Raw genomic sequence first — 22,958 nt, 5'->3', positions numbered from 1 at the left:
GCCGTGAGTATGGCTGGGCGCCAGTGGCTCACACCAGCTACTCAGGAGATCTGAGGCGCCCCATTGAAAGCCACCCTGGGAAGAAGAGTCTAGGAGACTCTTATCTCCAATGAACCATCCAAGAGCAAGAAATGGAGACGTTGCTCAAGTGGTAGAACACTAGCCGTGAGCAAAACTAACTCAGGGACTGAGTGACCAGGCCCTGAGTTTGAGCCCTTGTATAGACCACTCCCCTACCCTTGCCCCCCCCCCCATCAGCAGATGTGCTCTCTTAGGTTTGTACAATGTATGAAAACAACGTATCTAACTGGTCATCACTGAAACACAAAACTAGAAAGATTCAAAGGAAAGACACATTTCAAGACAAGACATCTTCGGCTGCTGCCCGCCCCCTGCTCTGCTCTGTGCTCTCTGCCTGACTCCTGAGAGCATGCCCTGGCCTTGGGTCACCTCTACCCAAGGCTGGTCACACTCAGTCCTTCTACTCAGCCCTCCCAGGCTCAGCCCCCGCCCCATTCCCACGCAAGACAGGCCACGTGAAGGCCTGACCTATTTTCAACAATCTTTCTCTGCCTCCGTCGTAACTGGGGAGTCACCAACCCAGTCTGTGATGAACAAGAAAACGAACAGTTAGAAGAGCAAGGCCAAGCCTTCCTCCCAGACAGAGTTCCCTTCCAAACGCAGGAAGTCATGTTCGAAAATCCCCGTCCGTGAAGCTCTTAGCTCCTCCACTTCCACCTCTGCCTTCTAGAAGGTTCCTCCTTCTCCCCCCCTGAAAGCTGGGAGTCTCATGCATGAAAAGGGCTGCGTTGGCTTTTTTTTTTTTAATCTTTTCAAAATTACAAAACACGGGAATCTCAAAGCTGGCTCGGGGCTCACGTGACACGTGAGGATGCTGAGAAGCATCGCAGTGCAGAGCCGGCCTTGGGGAGATGCTTCTGGAGAAGTGTCTCACCCCCTCATCCCCTGCGTCCTCCGTGGAACCAGGGCTGTGTCTTGGGGGTGCATGCCCGCCGCCCGGCAGAACTAGAATGCAGCGCTAGTGGTGGGTGGGATAAAAGCCTCGCTCGAGAAGGGCTTCCTGCAAGGTGATTGACATATGACCTTCGGAGAGAATCGAACTGAGTTTTCTTTTCTTTTGTTCTCTTTGTTCCAGTATCAACTTTTTTTTTTTTTTTTTTTTGGTCAGAATTGAGTGTGATGTGTTTCCTCTATCCTGACTGGGAATGTGGCTCATTTGCCTCGAGACATTCAATCTGCACGGGAAAGCTGCGTTCTGTACCCTGGAACATTCTAGAACCCTGGCCGGTGTCACCGCCACCTAGACGACTGCTTTCTGCAGGCTGCACCGAGGTCTGCCAGACTGCCTGAGTCCACACAAACCTCCCCCATTTTATCCTGTGTGCTCCTGGGTATGGTACTGAACATCTCCGTGCCTCAGTTTCCCCATCTGGGAGGTGGGTCTGGCTGGCCCTTCAAGGTTGTTGTTGGCTGAGCACCTCCCGGACGTGAGTTTACATAATAATAAACATAAGAAGTAAAAACAATATAAATAAACACGAACAGTGACAGTATGTCTGGCATGGCACCAAGTTACTGCATGGCTTCAACCCGTGGAGGAAAGGATTCTAGCCGAGGCTGGCTAACCAAGCAAGATGTGCCGGATCACCCGGAGAGCTGGTGAAGGCTGGTGGCTGGGTCCCACATTTTCAGGTGGAACTCACACTGTAGGCCCCGGAAAAGGAGAGAAGGAGAGAAACCAGAATCCGTGTTTCCGGCGCGCTCTCAGGAGCTAGCCAGCTGATGCTGGTGTTCAGGGACCAGACACTGAGAGTCACGATCCACATGCTAAGATTCTCTTCTCCCTGGAGGTGGCTGGGCCCAGAAGAACCACAGTTATGAGGTCTAAAGAACCCTAAGGAATGTTCTTAGGATCAGCGCTCTAGGTGGAGGGTTCTCAGAGCTCGGTCCAGGGTACCGGAGCGGGCTTCTTCAATCTCTCCAATGGTTTTGCCCACTGAAACGGGCTGGGCTTCCTTCCCCAATTCTGCATCCAATTGTCTAATGCTGAGCTAGCACCTGGGTGATACAAGAACACGAAAGCAAGACTGCAGACGAGCAGGCTCCCCGGTCCAGGCCAGCCGTGGTTATCTGCCTGTCTCTGTGTGTAGATCATCCTACCCACATCCAGCAAGCCAGCTGCCTGCCGCTCCATCGATTGTGCTGTCCGGTGAGCTAGCTTGTTTCTAGAACAAGGAAGAGCGCAGGGAGCAACGGAGGCAGATCTCACTCACACAGCGAAGAATGTAAATGCTGGAATCTTCCTTCTCTGGGAAGAATGTGTGTGTGTGTGTGTGTGTGTGTGTGTGTGTGTGTGTGTGTGTGTGTGTGTGTGTGTGTGTGTGTGTGTGTGTGTGTGTGTGTGTGTGTGTGTGTGTGTGTGTGTGTGTGTGTGTGTGTGTGTGTTCCCCTCTTTTTGTCCAGAGAGGCAACTTGACCCCGGCAGGCAGATAAATCTGTATTCAACATTCACCCTGAGGAGCGGCCATTGTAATTACCATTCCTATCTGAATTCTTGAGGCTTTGTAGCAAGAAAGGAAGACCAGGAATTTAACTCGAATGAGGTTCAGAGAGCTTTTCTAAGACCTGATTTTTTTTTTCCCTCCTCGACCTGTCTAAGCATCTGTATTACAACCGGCTCTTTAGCTAATATTGTTTTTGTGCTGAAAAGCAAAGTTTACCAGGGCTGTCTTCACTGTGAGCACTTTATAATTACGGGAGAAGGACAAGTCTCTGAATTTTGAGAGAGAGAGAGAGAGAGAGAGAGAGAGAGAGAGAGAGAGAGAGAGAGAGAGAGAGAGAGAGAGAGAGAGAGTACCCAGTACTGTATCAGTTCAACTAATGGCAGAAATGAGACTTAAGAGCCAATATGAAAGAGGAGAAATTGGATGGGTCCTCATTGCTTGCTAAATTGGGGGGAAAAACCCCACAAAGCTCAACGGAATCAGCTCATCAGTTAGTCCTTCCTCATATTTTAAAAGCATGAATTAATCAGGGAGGTGAGGAGAGAGAGGCGCAGGGCTCCGCTCCCATTCTTTGAAGCAGGGTAGAATGATGAGCGGCATATTAGAAGCTTTTCCGCCGTCCAGGACCCACCGAGTTAAGCTCATTTCGGGTGGTTATCAAGATTCATGTGGCAATTATTTAGGGACTTGCACAGTCACCCTTTAATCAGGCCCGGGAAATGCACGTGCAGGCTATTTTCTGGGCGCTTAGCAAGGAGCATAAAGCAGGCATGATTCTAAAGGTAATTTGTCTCTAACAGCTCCGGGAGTTTCCAGTTCTCAGTTTCTACCCCGGCGCTTTTTTTTTTTTTTTTTTTTTTTCTGAGGCAAGGGAGAGAACCAGCTATGAAAATAACTATTGAGGCAAAGATTCCGAGTTTCTGGACTTCTTTCTCTTGCCTCCATCCATTGGTACTGTCTCAGAAAACCCTGACAGGATGAAGGTGAGGCTGATGTGTGTGTGTGTGTGTGTGTGTGTGTGTCTATCTCACACACACTCACACACACACACACACACGCAGCCATTACATGTTCAGGTTGGGTATATTCAGTGGCTGCAGCTCCTCCTCTCTCTAGGACTGGAGGCTGGTTCACTTCAACAAGGAAAAGGGTTCATTTACCTCACAGCCCTGGCTTGGCACTGATTTGGTCTGTGAGAGACTCAAGGGGAATGGCAAAACAGCAGCCAGAAAGTGTGTGAGAAGTTACCGAGGGCAAATCAGGCCGCTAGAGGAAGACCTGGTTCTGTGAGAGCTGCATTCATCTCTTCCGATGAATCTCTTCCGGTAACCTCCCTCGGGAAGTGATCTTCCCACGGAGCTGGGGTTACAGATATGTGGCCTGTGGCTTATTCATTGAGATGGACGAGGGGCGGTCTCCCTAACTTCCTGTCTGGGCTGACCTTGAACCATGAACCTCCTGATCTCTGCCTCTCTCCTCTTGAATAGCCAGGATTACAGGCAGCAGGCGCTGTGCCTGGCGACTTTTGTTCTTAATATTTCTCCCACTGCCTAGACTGTTTCCGTAAGGCGGAGGATCTGGTTTTACTTACTTCTGATTCTCTATTATGCTACTTTAATGTCTGTAACGGTAGATGTTCAGGGAACTGGAGCAAACCGTTCTTGTCATCCAATGGTGGTAACAACCACAGGCTCTGTACGCATCTGCCTACCTAACATTGTTACACCATGCATCAGGTGGTGAGAGCAGAGCTTCCAACCAGGGCTGTCCGATCGGCATGAGTGGACATTGCCCAGGGCACCTGTTAGAAACCCAGACTTCTAGGTTTAAACCCAACGTATGGAGTCCTCGAATCCAATGCAGGGCTCTGGGAAGCGTGTGAGCACGAAAGCTTTCAGGGCTCAGAGGAATGATTGGGAAGAGGGTGTCTCAGGAGATAAGGGGCTGGACCTGGGGGCCAGAGGCTCACGTCCTTGCTGCCTACTGGTGGAGTTGGTTAGCCTCACTACACGCTTCGTAGCTCACTCCCCTCCGTACTGAGAGGTGGGGACCAGAGCAGAGCCTGTACAGGGCCTGTTGATCACTTACCACCCTCCCAACATGTGCCATTCAAGACCAGTTCCAGAAGTATTCGGGAGGAGAAGGGGGGAGGGACCAAAGGAAGGCTGCCCAGTCAGCTGTCTCTTAGAAATGAGGTATCTAGTCTTTTTGAGAGTTTCAGTTCACATAGCATAGAAAAAGTTCCAAGAGGGTACCTTTTCTTTCTTGTACAATTCAGTTTTTCTCCAAGGTTCTTCTCTGTTCCCTTCCCTCTCCTCTCTTTTCCATCCTTCCTCCCATCTGGGCATCCAACCATTCATTCATCCACCACTAATCCATCCATCCATCCATCCATCCATCAATCCACTCATCCACCCAACCATCTACCCACCCACCCACCCACCCATCCACCCATCCATCCACCCATCCATCCAGCCACCATCTATCTAACCATCCATCCATCCATCCATTCATCCATGCATCCATCCATCCATCCATCCACCCACCCATCCATCCATCCATCCATTCATCCACCCACCCACCCATCCATCCATCCATCCACTGATCCATCCATCCATCCAGCCAGCCAGCCAGCCACTAACCTAACCATCCATCTACCCATCCATCCATCCATCCACCCATCCATCCAGCCACCATCTATCTAACCATCCATCCATCCATCCATCCATCCATCCATCCATCCATCCACGAATCCAACCATCCATCCACTCATCCACCCAACCATCTACCCATTCATCTATCCATCCATCATCCATCCATCCACCCATCCACTAATCCATCCATTTACCCACTAATCCATCCATTCATCAATCCAGCTATCCACTAATCAAAACATCCATTCATCTACCCACCTACTAATCCATTCATCTATGCATCCTTTCATCCATCCAACCTCTCATTCCACTTTCCTTTAGTCCTCCCCTCCATCTCTCTTCCTTCCTTTCTTCCTCCCACCCTCCCTCCCTCTCTAGGCTAGAAGAAAGGAGGCAACATCTTGGCTTAAGACACATCCAAAGGACATTTTCATATCCAAAGGACATTTTCACAGTGGATTTGGGAAGTACGCCATTTTCACTTCAATTAGAGTTTGGAAAGAAGTGTTTCCTCAAGGATTTTGTTAGAGTTACACAGTGGATATTGGAAAAACATCCAGATGTGTTTGTCAATACCCAGAGTGCTTAGCAAAGTGCCCGGTACCCTTCTGGCTCGGGGGACGCTGACAGACAGTGGGGAGGGGAGGAGGGGAGGACACCCACACACAGGGAGGGGGGGCAGGGCATGGATGGAAGCATGGGGACAGAGAAGGACTAGAGCAAGTGGCTGGGAGTATGGGCATGCCACCCAGGGCCTGGCCTTTCTATGGAACCTAAGCCCAGGGTTGCTGCAGAGGCAGAAGGATGGGAAGGGAGAAGGATGGGAGCCGGTCTCCAGCCAGATCACATCAGAGTAGCCACAACAAGGGGTCAGAAGACTTTAGTAAGACTTTATTAAGTGTACTGGTATGGCCTCTTTTTAAGCCAGATTTTTGCATCTTCACAGGGGTTGGCTCAGGACCATGCAAGACCTAGAACACCGAGTCCTCCTCTTCCCTCCTCCCCCCCTCCCTCTACCAGTCACCTACGATTTCTTCATGAGTAACAACGACACAGACGCAGGTTAAGACAAAACTACCTCGCCAAGCACCTGCAGAGCCAAGGGCATCATGGTGGGGTGCTCCTAAGGATCTGGGGTGCTAACACCTCTACTGACCTGCAGCGCCTGTGTCGGACTCCACAGCTAAGTGGGCCTAGCTCACGGGCACCCCACCCCCACCCCGTCTGCAACAGGAGCCAGACAAGGAGAGTTCAAGGCTGATATCCCAGATCCACGGTGCCACCACAAGACCCAATCAGGCTCACGCCTTCCACCCATCCTGCCACGAAGCTCTAAAAGCCTGTGAAGCCATTTCAGCCTAACTAACTCTCATTTCATTCTCTCGAAATGCCTCTCAATAAAACCAAACAAAAGCAAAAGGCAAAACAAACAAACAAACAAACTGCTTTTTCATAAACGTTTCCTGTGGCAAAGCAAAAGGAGGAAAATGGAGCGGGCGTGAAGGTAATTTAAGAGTTGTGATAAACCAAAAAGGAGAGATGAACAGCCCCTAGACACTCACCCAGGTAAAGTGGTTGTTCCTTTTCTTGAAAGCAGTCTAATTGGACACAGCAGGGGGAGTTGATAAGGGGGGGCGCTCGTGGTTTTATGAGTGGAATTTTCTAGCACGAGGTGGGAGCTGGCCTCCCTCCACCCGTCTTGGCTTTAGGGTGATCCTGGAGACACAGAAGGATGGCTCTCTCTAAACCCCGAGCATCAGAAAGGTGAACTGTGTCTATGATTTGCCAAGTCTGGGTCCACAGTGGACATGCCTGAGTTCCTTGTGTCTGGTACACAGCTGGAGGAAGTCTGTTTGGGATCAGTGACCTCCCCCCGCACGGTCTCCCGGGAGAGCTCAGGGCGAAGGTCAGGTTGAGTGGGTGAAGCTGCGGGGCCCAGCTTGGCGCTGCTGCCCCTGTCCACGCGTGTGCACGCGGGGCGTCATTACGATTAAACAATAATGATATCCTGGCCTGCCTGCCTCTCGCTGCGCCACGGAGAGCATTTCCCTCACACATTATCTTGAAGTATAATTATCTCTGCGTTATAAATGGTGAGACTAAAACACAGAGAAGTTAATTAAACAACTTGCCCAGGGTAACAATAGTCCAAGAAGACAAAGGAGCAGCTATAGAGACCCCAGGGCTCTTCCAAGTGTGGGGGTTTGAAAAACAATGACAGAGATAAAATGACTGGCAGAGTACCACCAACCCCACGGCCGGCTGGGAGGCAAGGGCAGCCCATCCAGGATCCCCCCGTCCCCCCGCCCTCACCCCCGCCGGTCTCTCTTGACCCACTAAGTGTTTCTTCCTCCAACTGTGCCCTAGTGACACGTGCAGTTATAAAAGGGCAGGAGCCAAGAGTGATCATGGGAGGGACCGACAGACTCTTGTCTGCTCCCGCCAAGATCTCGCTCGGTAACCCGAGCCTGCTCCTCACAGACTGTGGATGTTGGGTATGAGCTGGAGTGTGGTTCGAAAAGCTACACAAACTAAGGGGCAACCAAAGGACCCCGAGACAAAGATGGAAACAGATGTGGTGGGGCAGTCTAAGGCGAACAGGAAGAGCTCTATGAAGGGAGTCATTGGAACAAGTACATCTATGCATCTTCTGTTTGTTTATCTATGTATGTATGTATGTATCTATCTATTTACCTATCTATAATCTACCTGTTTATTTATCTACCTACATTTTTATCTATCTTGCTGTAATCCACCTTTTATCTATCTAGCTACATTTAAATATCTATCTGTAGTCCACCTTTTATCTATCTAGTTTTATTTTCATCTAGGTATGTATCTATACCATTTAATCTACCTACATTTTTATCCATCTGTCTATATATCTCTCCATCCATCTATCTATCTCAGGCATCTACCTTTTTACCTGTTTTTCTCCCTTTTTATCTAAAAGCTATATTTAATTTTGCTCTCTATCTCTCCATCCATAATGTATGTATGTATGTATATCTCTATTTTCTATCAACTCATCCATCTTCCTCAATTGTCCACCTTTTATCTATCTATCTATCTATCTATCTATCTCTCCATCCATTTCAGTCATCCATCCTTTTTACCTGTTTTTCTACCTTTTTATCTAAATAGCTACATTTAACCCCTCTGTGTCTATCTCTCCTGCTGTGTATGTATGTATGTATGTCTCTATCATCTGTCTGATTATCAATTCATCCATCTTTCTCAGTCATCCACTATCTATCTATCTATCTATCTATCTATCTATCTATCTATCTATCTATCTATCTATCTATCTATCTATCTATCTTTCTGTCTGTCTGTCTGCTATCTTTCTATCTATCTATCTATCTATCTATCTATCTATCTATCTATCTATCTATCTATCTATCTATCTTTCTGTCTGTCTGTCTGTCAGTCTGCTATCTTTCTTTCTATCTATCTATCTATCTATCTATCTATCTATCTATCTATCTATCTATCTATCTATCTATCTTTCTGGATCAATCTATCATCTATCTATCTATGTAACTAGCTAGCTATCTTTCATATGACAGAAAACAACTAAACCCTCACTTAATCTGTGTGAATACATGGGGACACTGGATCCATGGTAGAAAAATAACAGGAGAAGGCCTTGATCATAGCAAGTTCAAGACTGCTAGACCCCGACAGGGCCTGTGGGCAAGTCACTTAGTTTTTCTGACCCTGGAAGACGGATCCATTAAGTGGGGGTGAGGATGTCCTTCCTGCGCTCCGCTCTGCAGGCCAGCGCACATCCGAGGGGCTGTACACAGAGCGCCCGTGAGGATGGGCGTCATTCTGCCTGTCACTGTTACAATCAGTGACAAGATTAGTGGAGGTGTCACCCTCATTTTCATAACCGCCGCCCGGCTGACAGGCTAGTCAACTGGGGTCACAGGCTGAGATGGCCGTCAGAGACTGGCGGCTGATCCTGGACTCTGGTTGTTGGCCACCATAAAGGCGTGAGAGCGGGGAAGGACAGCAGTGGCTGTTTCCAGAAAGACAGAGTCACAGATGTGTACGTGAGACACGCTGCTCCGTGGACGCTGCCAGCTAAATATGAGAAAAAATTACTTAAAACGTATCAGGAAGTTCATATTCAAACAGGCCGGCATGCGGCCTGAGGACCTAAACTTCGCAAGCTGAGGTCAAGGAATGAGTGCGCTTCTTAAAAGAGAAAATATGCTACGCACGAAATGGTACTGTTCAACATCATCACCATCATCAGTATCACCATCATCAGTATCACCATCAGCATCATCACCATCATCAGTATCACCATCAGCATCATCACCATCATCAGTATCACCATCATCAGTATCACCATCAGCATCATCACCATCACCACCCATCTAGACAAGGGCACAAGCTTTGATTTCCAATCTTTGGGAAAGAAGACTTGGGTGGATTTTTGTACACACACACACACACACACACACACACACACACACACACACACACACACACACACACACACACGTCAGTCTAGGAGCCTCAGTGTTGTCATAGGGATGAAGTAAGCGTCTCCTGCTTCTTGTCAGGCTTGGCTTACGATCTTGGCATCTTTGCAAACTGTGTGGCTCAGCCCCAGTGCCACGCATCCCTGGTCCATGCTGGGGAGGGGAGGAGGGGCAAGTGGAGGGAGGAGCTGGGGACAGGGCAGGGGGAGGGGCGGGGGAAGGGGCAGGGGGAGGGGCGGGGGGGTCCCGCAGCTCTCAGACTCCACTGTCTCCCCGTCACCATCATTTGCTTTCTTGGTTTCACACTTTCTTTTTTATCTTCTGAACCCTTGCAGCAACCTGAGATCAATAAAGAGAGGCAGCAAAGGCCGCCTCTGCCTAGCGTAATACGCCTGTCCCCCCCCCCTTCCACCCTGTGAATTATTTTCACCCCGGACTTTCTTCGTTTCTTACATTCTAACCACGTTTCACTCCTCAGGAGGAGAGTGCGGGTTAGAGAAAGAAATCACCCCACTCAGCACCCTAATACTTTAACTAGATGCTATCCTTTTCCTCTCTCTCTCTTCCTTCCTTCCTTCTTTCCTTCCTTCCTCCTTTCTTTCTTTCTTTCTTTCTTTCTTTCTTTCTTTCTTTCTTTCTTTCTTTCTTTCTTTCTTTTTCTTTTTTTTCTTTCTTTCTAAATTGTGGACCAGACATGAGAAGACCCTACTGAGAAACAGACCATTCAGGTTCCCTGGCATACACAAGCGACAAAATTGAGGATATATATATATATATATATATATATATATATATATATATATATATATATATATATATTTATGGAGGGAGGGTAGGTAATGGTGAGCATCTCTTCCCTTCCCCCCCCCCCCCAAGATGGGAAAGCTCTGAACATGAACATAATCTTGGGGACCGAGAATGATGATTCCATTACCAAAGACAAGAGAACACAACATGTGAGCCGACGGAACGGATAGAACTGGATTAACCACAGAGGCTTAGACACAGAGATCGTTTTCCACCAAACGACAGCATTCACACATGCCAGAGCGGCCTAAAAGTGGGTTTGGCCGCCCTCTCTGCCTTTGCCAGCACCAGGAATGGAACCAAATAAGGACAAGAAGAGTATAAAACCAAAGATCTGATGGCAGAGGACAGAGAAGGCTGGTGCTGGCCCCGGGCTGTCAGAGGGAAGGCTGGGAATTTTAAATCACTGCACTAGATCAGTCTCTTGTTCATCCTGTGGGTGGTTGATTCAGATTCTGGAGTTTAAATATTAACGATATTGCTTGGCTATGCTCGCTTCTGGCTCTCTTTGCCAGTCAGGCAGCACAGTTCTTTCTCCTAGAAAAGCCTTCCCCTCTCCCTGAAATAAAGCAGCAGCTGTGGGGCTGGGTGCTGCTCAGACCCTTCCTTGGAAACTAAAAGTTCCCTTTCCACAGCCTCCCCCCTTCGTCTCTTTTGATTTTTCCCTTCATGCGTGGCTCATTTGCTCCAGTTCAACTTTTGTGAACTGCCACGTGCTAAACTCAGTGCCAGCTAAAAGAAGAAGAAGAAAAAAAAACCACGTATCACAGAATAAAATGGGTGATAAGGGAGAGCAGGAATGAGTGTGGTCAAACCTGGCCGTGCTGGTCAGAGAGCCTGCCCTCTCTGTACCTTTCCCGGTGTTGTTCTGAGAGACAGCTCTGAAGCCATAGCCAAGACTCACTTCACCAAGTGGCCATGGCTGACCTTGAACTGACCTTCAGCTCTCCCCAGTCAGCCTCCTGGAATGACCCATCTGTGTCTGTGTCCTCCCAGCTGACTTCCCGGTTCTTTTTCTTTTGGAGGGGAGTTTGAATTCAGAGCCTTAGAATTTTCTGGGTGGGCACCCGCTGCCGCACCACTCCTCCAGCCCCGAGTTTCACTGGTTATTTTGAGGATAGGGTCCCAGGGCTCGTGTGTGGGACACCGCGGGCCTACATGGAGGGTCCCCGCTGAGTGCCACCACGGCCACCTTCCCTTCTTTAATGACTGATTTGTAGTTATGTTACAATCTAATCCTGACTTCTCTTTCTCATTTCTCAACTTAAAAGCCATCAATGTGGTATCGCCCGAGAGTTGTACAAAGGGATTTTCTGCGGAACACATGGGAGTTGATTATGTGTGTAATAGTTGAGCACGGGGTCACCCATCCCCCCCCCATTTCCCCCACCCATCCCCACCCCATCTCACGGAGTGCCCTGTGTCACCGCCATTCCTGTCTCCAGGCCTCTGTCCCTTCCTTTTTAATCCCTGCCCCTGAGTCAGGACGTGTTTCAGATCCTTGGTGTTCATTGTTGTTTTGTTTTTTGGCTAGAACGGTCCACCGCTGAAAGGCGTTGCATCACAGAATCTCATTCCTGTGCGTGCATGCCTGGGTACGTTTGCCGGTATATGGATGTCTGTGTTGACATGTGAGTTCATCGTTGAGGTCTAACTCCTTGCGAGCTTTCCTGTGTGGGCTGGCTTGGCAGCAAGATGGTTCCAATTATACTCTCCGGCACAGCGTGGGGGTGCGTTAACCACCCTGCTCCTAGTGACGGGGCTGAGAAAAGCGTCTTTTGGACTTTTCTGCCTGGGATGGCCGAGAATCATGATCCTCCCGGGCTCAGCCTCCCAGGTAGCTAGAACGACACAGGTCTGCGTTATGTGCCTAGCTTCTCTGGGCTTTTCTTTGGAAAGCAGTGACGTGCCCACACATCATCAGAGATGGCCTCAGATCGAACACCGCACCACTGTGACTCTACTCAAGGCTTCCGTAGACACGAACCGGCGTTCCTGTCCTTCTATGCCTCAGTGGGTGAGTGAGGTTCTATGCTCACTTCTACCACACCAGGTACTAAGTGATTAAAAACGAAACCACCACGCAAGTAAGTGACCCTTGCCTTTAAGTGGAGACGATTTAATATCGACACAAGTGAGTTATACGCGCGAAACACCAAGAGACAATGACAAATCAGAATGGAACGAGGTGCTACATTGAATACGCCGGGTGACAAGGCTCTTCCGTGATGTGAAAGCAGCTCTGGTTAGGCTGAGCTCGATAAGAAAAGGCTTCGAGGAAGAGATGGGACCTGGGCTTAGGTGGATGTAGGATCAGGGATTGGACTAGACAACCAGGAGACCTGCGTGCTCACTCCATCCCCAGCCTGGGAATCCTGCAGAGATAAATAACTGAGACCCTCACCCTCCCACCAGAAGAGGCAAAGCCCAGCCAACCCCAGAATCAGGGAAGACAGACACTCCAACCTCACCCAGCCCTGCTTCCTCTCCAACACCTCGCCTTTCATTCACTGGATGCCAGTGTGTCTGGTGAACATTAGACTACTACCCATCTGAGGGAGTGGGGTCCGACCATCATATTAAGTGTTGCTCCTGGCATATCTTTGTGCACTTTCTATTAAAAATCACGACAAAGAGGAAAACGTGCACCGCATCACCAGTCGAGCAGCTTTAGACGACGTTTGGTTTGAAAATAGCCATCTTTATTCCCGCACCACCAACGCGTGTCTTCCTTCCCAGCAGAAACTGCATTTACCTTTTTTTTTTTTTTTTTTTAAATTTTGGCTGATTATTTATCTCCAGTTCTATAAATAGCGCGCTTGGCTGCTATTTCTTGTGAATTCAATTTTAGGCATTATCTGGTAACTTCGCAGCACAGAAGGTGCAGCGCTGGGCTTTCTGCTCCTGCCCAGCCGACATCATCTCCTTTCCTGCCCACCCCCTCCTCCCTTTCTCCCCCAAAGCTCAGAGGCTGTGTCCCACATCACCTCCTTCATGACTGGACAACGGTGCCCAGACCCGAGCCGGGCCGAAAACACCCCCGACTTATCTGTAAATTCTCCACTTAAGTTCCTACACGCTCATTGTTCTGGAGACCAGCTTCTTTACGTCAAGTTTGTATTCATTCATTTATTTGTTTGTTTGTTTGTTTTGGTCCAAACTCAAACTTGGCATCTGATGCTTATGCTCACTGGCTGGCGCTCTACCACCTGAACCATGCCACCAACCCCTGGGTCAGGTTCCTATTGTGGAACTTACTACTAACACAGCGTTAGGCAAGTGGCCTAACCTCTCTGATCCTGTTTCCCCATCTTTAAAACTGGGAGAAGGATAACATTACAAACTCCCAGCACGGCAATGTCCATGTTTTTCAATCAAAAGGCCGCCATGAAGGAAGGAGCATCTGGGATCTGAAAGGTCAACGCCTCATTCTAATGAGCTCCTGCCACCACCCAGGCTGCAGGATTCGCTGGCTGTCCACAGCAGATGAATTGCCACGTGTAGAAATAGTTAGCACAATGGCTCTCATGTGAAAAGCCCTGGTGGCTCATTCCTATAATCCTCACTATCTCCTCAGGAGGCTGAGAGCTAAGGATCAGGGTTCAAAGGTAGCCAGGGCAGAAAAATACGTGAGACTCCATTTCTAGGTAACCAGCAAAATGCAGAGGTGGAGGCGTGACTCAAGTGGCCAAGCACCATCTATCAGCCGAAAAAGTTGAGTGAGGGGGTGAAAATGAGTTCAAGTCCCATTACTAGCAAGAAATAAGTAAGCCCTTGAAGGAGTTATTTACATAGCACTAAAAGAATGCACAGATAACTAAAGGAAAAAAAAAGACTGATAAACTCCAACATGGAAATCCTTTGTACTTAGAGTACAACAGAGCAAAAAGGTAACTTACATGTAACAGGAAGAAACCTCCACCCACCATTTATCTAATGATAAGCCAATGGCACCCAAAATACTCCTCAATCATAACAGGAGAAACCAAATGATTCAATTAAAAACTGGGCATGGGTCTGGACATAGATGTTTCTCCGAGAAGCTACACAAATGGTTACAAAGTCCATGGAAAGATTTCCCTCAAATCACGACTCATTAGGGATAGCCAATCAAAACTGCAGTGCATACCGGCGAAGCTGAAGTTCTGGGTGAAAACAACAACAACAACAACAACAACAACAACAAATCACCACCATCTTGAGGGCGGGAGGCTGTGGAGACGCTGTGTGCGTGTGCTTTAGCCTCTGCTTGCCCGGGACATGTTCTTTGCATGCTAGAAGCCGGGGACCGAGAGGGAAGAGAGGCAGATGGTACATAATGCTTATCGACCCTGGGATTTTTGTCAATATCGAGATTATTTGCTCAGGAGGAGCTGTGCTCCCCTGGCTGTGCATCTCCAAAGGAATCGCCCATCCCTCTTCCCTGTGTACTCAGGGGTTCTTGGTAGGGGTGGAGGAGGGGCAGAGTTGTTCCCTTCCCCCACCCAGCTGGAACCCCAAATGCCACACATAGGATGTGTGTGACCACATCACTGCCAGGGGCTCAGTTTCCACAACGGTCTAGATGGTACGGTGCAAGGGTCCCCAACTACGAGAAGGTCTGAAGGTATGTAAGAAACTCACACACAGAACCCTTGAGCAAGAAGCAAGCGGGGAGGTCTTTAGACCCCTGCTTAACCTCACCAGGCACGGAATGGATGGATGGATGGATAGATGGATAGATGAATAAGTGGATGGATGGATGGATGAATAGGTAGATGGATGGATGGATAAATGGATGGAAGGACAGATGAATGGATAGATGGATGGATGGATGGATGATGGTTGGATGGATGGACGGATAGATGGATGGATGATGGATGGATGGATGATGGATGAATGGGTGGATGGATAAATGGATGAATGGATGGATGGCTAGATGATGGTTAGATGGATGGATGATGGATGTATGGATGGATGATGGTTGGATGGTTGGATGGATGGATGATGGATGGATGGATGATGATGATGGGTGGATGGATGATGGATGGATAGATGGATGGATGATGGATGGATGGATGGATGGTGGTTGGATGGATGGATGATGGATGGATGGATGATGATGATGGATGGGTGGATGGGTGATGGATGGATGGATGGATGATGGTTGGATGGATGGAAGAGTGGATGGATGATAGTTGGATAGATGATGGATGGATGGAAGGATGATGGATGGATGATGCATGGATGGATAGTTGGATGGTGGATGGATGGGTAGATAGATGATGGATGGATAGATGGATGGATGATGGATGGATGGGTGGATGGATGATGGATGGATGGATGGATGATGGTTGGATGGATGGATGGGTGGATGGATGATGGATGGATGGATAGATGATGGTTGGATGGATGGATGGATGGGTGGATGGACGGGTGGATGGAGGATGGATGGATAGATGAGTGATGGATGGGTGTCAGGCAGGTCATGAATGAATCCCTGAGGAGTGAATGCATGGCTCTCCAGAACTCATGCTGTGCAGCCACGACAGGAAGACAACTCATTCCCCGGCCTGGGCTGCACCCTGCAGTCCACACTGCAGTCTGGCCAAATGAGCCAGAAAGTGGGGAAGGAGAACCTGCACGGGGCTCCTTGGGCCCCTTGGGAGCCTGGACAGGCCTCCCCCTGGGACGCGTCCGAAGTGCTGGGGAGATGGGTGTGCAGAGGAACACGCATGTGCACTTCCCTCTGGGGCTTTTCCCTTGACTCGGCTTATCCCACACTATAAAGGTGATGCAAAAGGAAGGAAGGAGTCAAGGCTATCCCATACTATGGGAGATGCAAGGCCAGACAAACACAACGCCATTGAACCAGCCAGGGGACTGAATTCTTGAGTGACTATAGGCCAGGCAAAGCTTGCCTGATGGATGGGTGGATGGATGATGGATGGATGGATGGATGGACGATGGATGGATGGATGGATGGATGGCTGATGGTTGGATGGATGGATGATGGTTGGATGGATGGAAGAGTGGATGGATGATAGTTGGATAGATGATGGATGGATGGAAGGATGATGGATGGATGATGCATGGATGCTTGTGTGTTTCTCCGCGCTGGGGAATAAATGCAGGGTGCTGTGTATGCCGGCAAGTCTCCAACCCCTGAGCTCTTCTCGAGGACCACGGGTGCTGTTTTGCTGCACCATCTTCATTTAACATCACCCAAGATACTGCTTTTTTTTTTTATCTGAAGGGACCAGGCTCAGTTCCAAGATGCAGCTCAGCTACGTCAGGTCAAATTCGCTCCGGGGGGGTTTTGCTGAGCGGGTCCTGGCAGAGCTTTTGCATCACAGAAAATTATTTAGATTTTATTGTTATTTAAAAAAAATCTAAAACTCAATCTTTCACAGGGAGAGAGACAAGCTAAGGCTTTTAGAGACCAGCCTGGCTGCAGATGCATTTATACCTGTGAGCCCCTGCTACACACACCAAATCCTATTCCCATAGGCGGGGCAGCCGGGCCATTCCTGGGGCCGGACCCCAGCTTTCTCTCCCCATGAGTTGTTCCGTGGGATCTGAAGTGACACCGCCACAGGAAGACAGTTTGGCGGCGATAACCCGCTATGGTGGGAGGTCAGGTGTGGAGGCCGGGCCCTCCTGGAGGCTCAGCCCTCCGGAGACAGATGCTCCAGGGGCAGCGTGGCTGTCTCTGTTCAGAGCCTCTTCAGCGGGCGGGTGTGTGCGTGATGGTGTCCACTGAGGGTCAGAGCAAGGTGGCGGTGGAGGAGGCTAGCCTGAAGCACCACCCACTAAGGAACACGCTACGGTCACAGAAAAATGACCCAGCCAGAGGTGAACCGGGTTGTGTTGCCAGCAGGGAGTTTTCAGCTGGGGAGAGAACGTTTTCTCGCCTCGATTTTGTGCCTTTAGAACAGGGCTCCTTGGGAAGGGAGAAGCGCATGATGTGTCTCTTTGAGGTGGTGGGTTTGGCCGTAAGAAGAAGGCAGAAATAGTGGTTTTGTTTGGTGTTGTTTTGATTTTGTTTTTCCTGTTGCCTATGGGCTGAATGTTCTAGAAGGTATTAACCTCTCCCCTAAGAAAAAGACAAAGGCCAAACTGCTTCCCGAGCTTTAGAACACAGGACCTCTTGGGGCTGGGAAGGTGGCTCAGTGGTAGAGTGCTTGCCTTGCATGCCTGAGGCCCTGGGTTCGATTCCTCAGCACCACATAAGCAAAAAGAAAAAAGCCGGAAGTGGCGCTGTGGCGCAAGTGGTAGAGCACTAGCCTTGAGCTGAAGAGCTGAGGGACAGCGCCCAGGCCCAGAGTTCAGGCCCCACAACCGGACCCCCCCCCAAAAAAAAAAAAAACAACACAGGACCACTGCCCTTAAGAACAACTTTTAGACTCCACGGTAAACAGGCAAAGCTCTGAGCAGGGCATCTCGCATCAAGATCTATTGCCAAGCCTTTTCGTTCCTGGCAAATACATCTGCCTTTCAAGGGAATCCCCAGATTTGCCCTGGGACCCCCAGACCTGTTACATCACACACACACACACACACACACGTGCTATCTCTCACACACACAGACACACACACACACACACACAGACATGCAAGAAGCCAGAGTCAAGAATTTCAAACGCCTATCCATTATCCCCCCACCCCAACCCAGATAACGATCCTGAAAAACCAAGGTTCTGTGAAACTTAATTTTAACTCCCTTCTCTCTCTGTTGAAGATTAAATCGTATGGTCATGGTTCTTGTTTGGGATAAAAATGGACCTTTGTCTATTATTTTCTGGTCTCACTGATGCTAAAAGCCACCAGTGGTCTAATGCGAGTCTAAAAGCTTGGTGTGGAGCAAAGCGGGCCACTGAGACCCCAAACACACAGAACTGTGCCATCCACCCAAAAGAAGGCCTGATAGAGGCCTGAGCCCAACGGTGATGTCCACCCACCAGGACAGCAGCGGATACGTTGTTCTGGAGGAGAGGGACGGTGGAGTGCATTACCACCAGCAAGCCTGCTTCACCAGCCACAGAAACCCACGAATCTCCCATACAAAAATCAGCTCAACTTGGGTGTCCATTGGTGCATAAAAGGATCTAGTGTTTTTGGTTTATTTTTAAAGCTCATCTTCTCCTTAATAATTGTCTGTTTTTAAAAAGCAGTCAGCAGGTGCTGACTGAAATGAGGTGCACCTCATTTCAAAAAGCCCCGTGTCCTTCAAAATACAATATTCATCACGATTCCATAGTATGAAATAAAAAGCAGCCAAACATCAGCGAGGGTGGTTCAATTAAATGCGACATAATCTCTCTAGGAAAAAAATATAAATAAATGAAATAAAAAAGCTAAAATCGGGTTCCGTGGAGAGGAAGAAGGAAACATATTTCCACATATTTTTAATTATATAGAATTCCCTCAAACATGATTTTTTCATAATATATTCCATTAAGTTAACATCATATTTGAAGAAAGAGCATTTTCCGATTTCATTCTAAGCCTGATTTTGAGCAATTACAGTGTCATTGTTCCATGGTAGAAAGGTTGAATTCATTTACTGTGTGGTTCTGTTTCCTGTGATTGATGTCTCTTCTGCAAATGGTAAACCAATCACCCCAATGATGCAATGTCATTTTAAGAGTGCCATAATCACATTTCTCTCCAACGAGATGCTCTGATGAGTTCTAATAAAGATTTATGGTAGATTAAAGGCCTTCGTAATATCAACAATGGATTGCTCATTTGATGAGAGATTTGATTAGGTAATTTTTTTTTTTTGGGAAAAAAAGAATATGAGTTTACTAAATATATCAGGCCTGGCTCTGAGGAAGGGCATGGGCCTCTATTATGCTCCCTGGTGGAACTGTACCAGGTCTTCTCTCATTGGAGAGCTTGAGGCCAGGAGCGGACAATGTTCATGGATCAGGCCCTGACGCCGTGCTGGGGGAGAGAACAATCCGTCCCTGCCATCCGCCCTCTGCGGGCCCTGGATAACTTCATCCCCGAGCACCAACCACCCCTACACTCTGACATCCATGTGAACACACCGCCCGCCACGGCGGAGAGCCACGTGAAGTGGACGCTCCCGGAGCCTGAGGGGGGCTGCACCTACGATTTAGGGAGCTGAGGAGATCCAAAGGTTGTGTCCAGCTCATCTGTCCTGGGACGATGGGGCAGGCTGCATTTACCAAAGCCAAACACACACACCCTGGCCCAGCCCCGCCGGTCAAATTCCAGGGAAGTGGTAGAAGGGGAGGTATCCTGGGACAGGATGCTCTCCCCCCAAATGCTGCAGACACGACCCGGACAATTTGGTATTCAGCTAAGGTAGCACGTGGTAATCGCCAAACCATCTCAGACAAGCCAGGAGAAAGAAGTCAGATGCAAACCACACCTCGGACGGGCATTCATGAGAGCCACACAAGCCAGGGCAGGTGGTGGTGTCCAGGACAGTCACCTGGGATAAGAGTCCTAGCCATACGAAATTCAGAGTGCCTGCTTCTCTGTGCAGCTCACCCCGGCGACCAGCACGCTCCGCCCGGACCCATGGGCAAACTCCTTCCATGGAAGGAGGATCAAAGCCGCCGATCAGCGTGTGCACACACACACACACATACACACACACACTTCAGTCACCAATGTGGCTCACAAATGACAATCCCCATTTCACCCCATACCACCCTCTCTCTCCCTGGCTGGCCCTTGTTTCACCGTGGTCATTTTTCTCGGAGGCCCACGATGGTCACGCATGACCCCAGCACACATTCAGACAGTACTCAGAGACAGACAGAAAGAGAGAGAAAGAGAGAGCATCCTTACCACCGCCGGAGGTTTGCTGGGGCCCTGAGCAAGCTCTGAGCAGGTAGGAATTGGGGGAGAACTCATCGGGGTTGGTATCCATGATCTGATGAGAAGTGTTGCTGTCTAGCAAGGGCATCTGGCAGCTAACGGGCGGAGGATTATGGGAGCTGGGCAGCTGGGCAGGTGGGAGGAGGCTAGACGAGGAGGTAGGTGGAATGGGTCGACCTGGGAGAGAGGAGAGGGGTCAGAGGTCAGCAACGAGCGTCACGTCAGCATCCGGAGACGGTCGCACCCGAACCAGCTCACAATACACGGCGCTTACTTTTTCACGAAGTGGATCTTGCAGAGTGGTTTGACAGTTGGATCTCCAACGGTCTCTCTACATATGTATACAGTAGATACATGTAGAGCTATCTGTCTGTCTGTCTGTCTGTCTATCCATCTATCTATCTATCTATCTATCTATCTATCTATCTATCTATCTATCTATCTATCTATCTATCTATCTATCTATCTATCTATCTAATCTATCATCTATCTACTTGTGCCAGTCTTGGGGCTTGAACTCAGGGCCTGGGCGCTGTCCCCGAGCTTCTTTGGCTCAAGGCGAGCGCTCTACCACTTGAGCCACAGTGCCACTTCCATTTTTTTTTTTGTTTTCTGAGCTGTTCACTGAAGATAAAAGTCTCAGGGGACTTTTCCTGCCCCGGCTGGCTTTGAACCACAATCCTCAGATCTCAGCCTCCGAAGGAGCTGGGATGACTGGTGTGAACTGGAAGCAGGGTTGTTCCGTAAGTTCCCTGAGCCATGCACTCCCGCACAGCACAGCAGCTCTCTGTTGTGTGCAGAAAGAAATACCAGCGATGACCCCAGTTGCGTCCCCTACCCCCCTCATCTCTAATCAGGGGCCCCTCCGGAGCACACCCTCCCTGGCTCCGATGGGTCACCTTTATGCCTCTCCAACGTGCCAATTTATTCATTCCTGTGCCATTGCCAGGTAACTCTCCCTACCTCCCCCCACCCCCGCCCCCCACAGGCCTGCAGCTCCTCTTCAATCTATGTTTTCTCCTTGAAACAGAGGTGACCTGCTCAACCATCTGCTTTCCTGGACTGGACAGCTACTGTCTGTTACTCAGTATCTTCCTAAAGGAAGGCACTTGACACACGGGACAGACTCAGCCTAAAGCCATTGCTTTGGGGGTTGCAGAAGAGGAGGGTGAGAAAGGTCATTATATTCAAACTGTGCACAGCTAGCCCTTGTCCTACTCTGTGCGACTCAGTGCTATGACTCTGCACACCCAGGAGTGTGTGTGTGTGTGTGTGCAAATTCCCAGGAAGAGCGGCACGGCCACACGATGCCTGGAGGAGAAGCAGCGGGTCTGGCAGCAGGTGTGCAGTCTTCAGAGTTGCCTGCCGGTCAACTCTTACTGGAAGTGCTCTTCCTTCTGTGCCACGCCGCCGGGATTCCTGGCAGCCTAACTGCTGAGCCAGGGTAACGGGCATCCGCAGGTTCCTGGGGCCGTGGCACCTGCGTGTGTGCTGCCACGGTCGCTCGGGAAGCTCAGGAAAACGAGCCAAGAAGCGCGGCTCACGGGGCGCACCCCGGGGCTGCGGGGCTGTGGAGGGAAGGGCGGGAGGCTGGGAAAGCAGCAAGCCCTTTGACTCCAGCGGGGCGTGTTCCCGTCTGCAGAGAACCTTGCTTCCTGCCCGTAGGCGACAACACACGCAGAGAAGGTTCAGGGTCTTTTGGCTGCTGCTGCTGCTTCAGAAACGGTAGCCTCTGATTATCTGGTGTATGGAGGAAAGGGCAGCCTGGCACACTTTGCTACGGGATGAGGAGTCGAGAATAAGCGAGCCCCTGGTCCTGTGAGCCCCTCTGAGGGCTCGTGGCCCTGTCCTGGTGGGACACGGTTAAAGAACAGAATGGAGGGACGCAGCCAGAGACATGTTCTGACGCGGGGAGAGGAAAGGGCAGGACTCAGCCAGGCTAGGCAGGGGTGAGAGAGGTGGGCCCCCACGAATGCCCCTAAAAGAGAAGGCTGAACAGAGCCCTAAAGAGGAAAAGTCCTGGGGGTGGGGTGGGGGGAACAAGTACAGAGAGATGGTAGGTGACAGACCCTGGAAGTCTGAATACTCCAGCTCTGGTCTAGTGACCGCTGAGATGCGAAAGCATCATTGCTCACGCAGACCAGTGGGTAGAAGCCTCTGGTCCATTTACAGCTGTAGGGGAGAAGGTGGGCTGAAGTCATCCAAGCTGTACCAAAATCAGCCACTAAATCCAGTCCCCCCTGCCCCCCGCCACTTCAGGTTGTGTTTGAGATCTGGGTCCCGGGGTCTGCAATCCTCCCACCCTGTCTCTCTTCTAGTGAGGATTACAAGTGCACAGTGCTTGTTGGTTTGGTTGGGTTGGGTTGGGATGAGGGTCTCTGGTTATTTTTTTGTCCCGTGGACTCAGACTGCAACCTCTTCCTACACCTCTGCTTCCCAGGTAGCTGCGATGGCTGGGGTAAGCCAATGCACCAGTGCCAACATCAGTAATGGTTAACAATGAACGGGTGCCATGCAGGGCCCCCCCGCCCCCCGCAGGTCTGCTGCTATGTACCATCTCATTTAATTCCCAGCCCGATCCTCAGGAGTTGCAATCATCCCATAGTCCCCTAAGGGAGGGGGGGCCAGTTAGGGGCAGA

At 49.7% G+C, this 22,958-nt stretch overlaps 1 protein-coding gene across 10 annotated transcripts in view; it reads right to left on the bottom strand.

The window, feature by feature from the left end:
• Positions 1-22,958, bottom strand: part of Tenm2 (teneurin transmembrane protein 2) — an 856,557-nt gene that overhangs the window by 185,419 nt on the left and 648,180 nt on the right. For 8 of the 10 annotated variants that reach the window (XM_069993966.1, XM_069993969.1, XM_069993971.1 and 5 more), the window contains one exon: positions 20,290-20,496. The exons of the other annotated variants lie outside the window; for them this stretch is intronic. In XM_069993966.1, coding sequence (XP_069850067.1) covers positions 20,290-20,496 — 207 coding nt within the window. The remainder of the gene's footprint in view (positions 1-20,289; positions 20,497-22,958) is intronic. 10 annotated transcript variants of the gene reach the window in all.

This window comes from Dipodomys merriami, unplaced genomic scaffold, assembly GCF_024711535.1.
Source record: "Dipodomys merriami isolate MVZ:Mamm:240054 unplaced genomic scaffold, mDipMer1.0.p SCAF_44, whole genome shotgun sequence".
Lineage (NCBI taxonomy): Eukaryota > Metazoa > Chordata > Mammalia > Rodentia > Heteromyidae > Dipodomys > Dipodomys merriami.
This window is presented reverse-complemented; position numbering and strand designations above follow the sequence as displayed.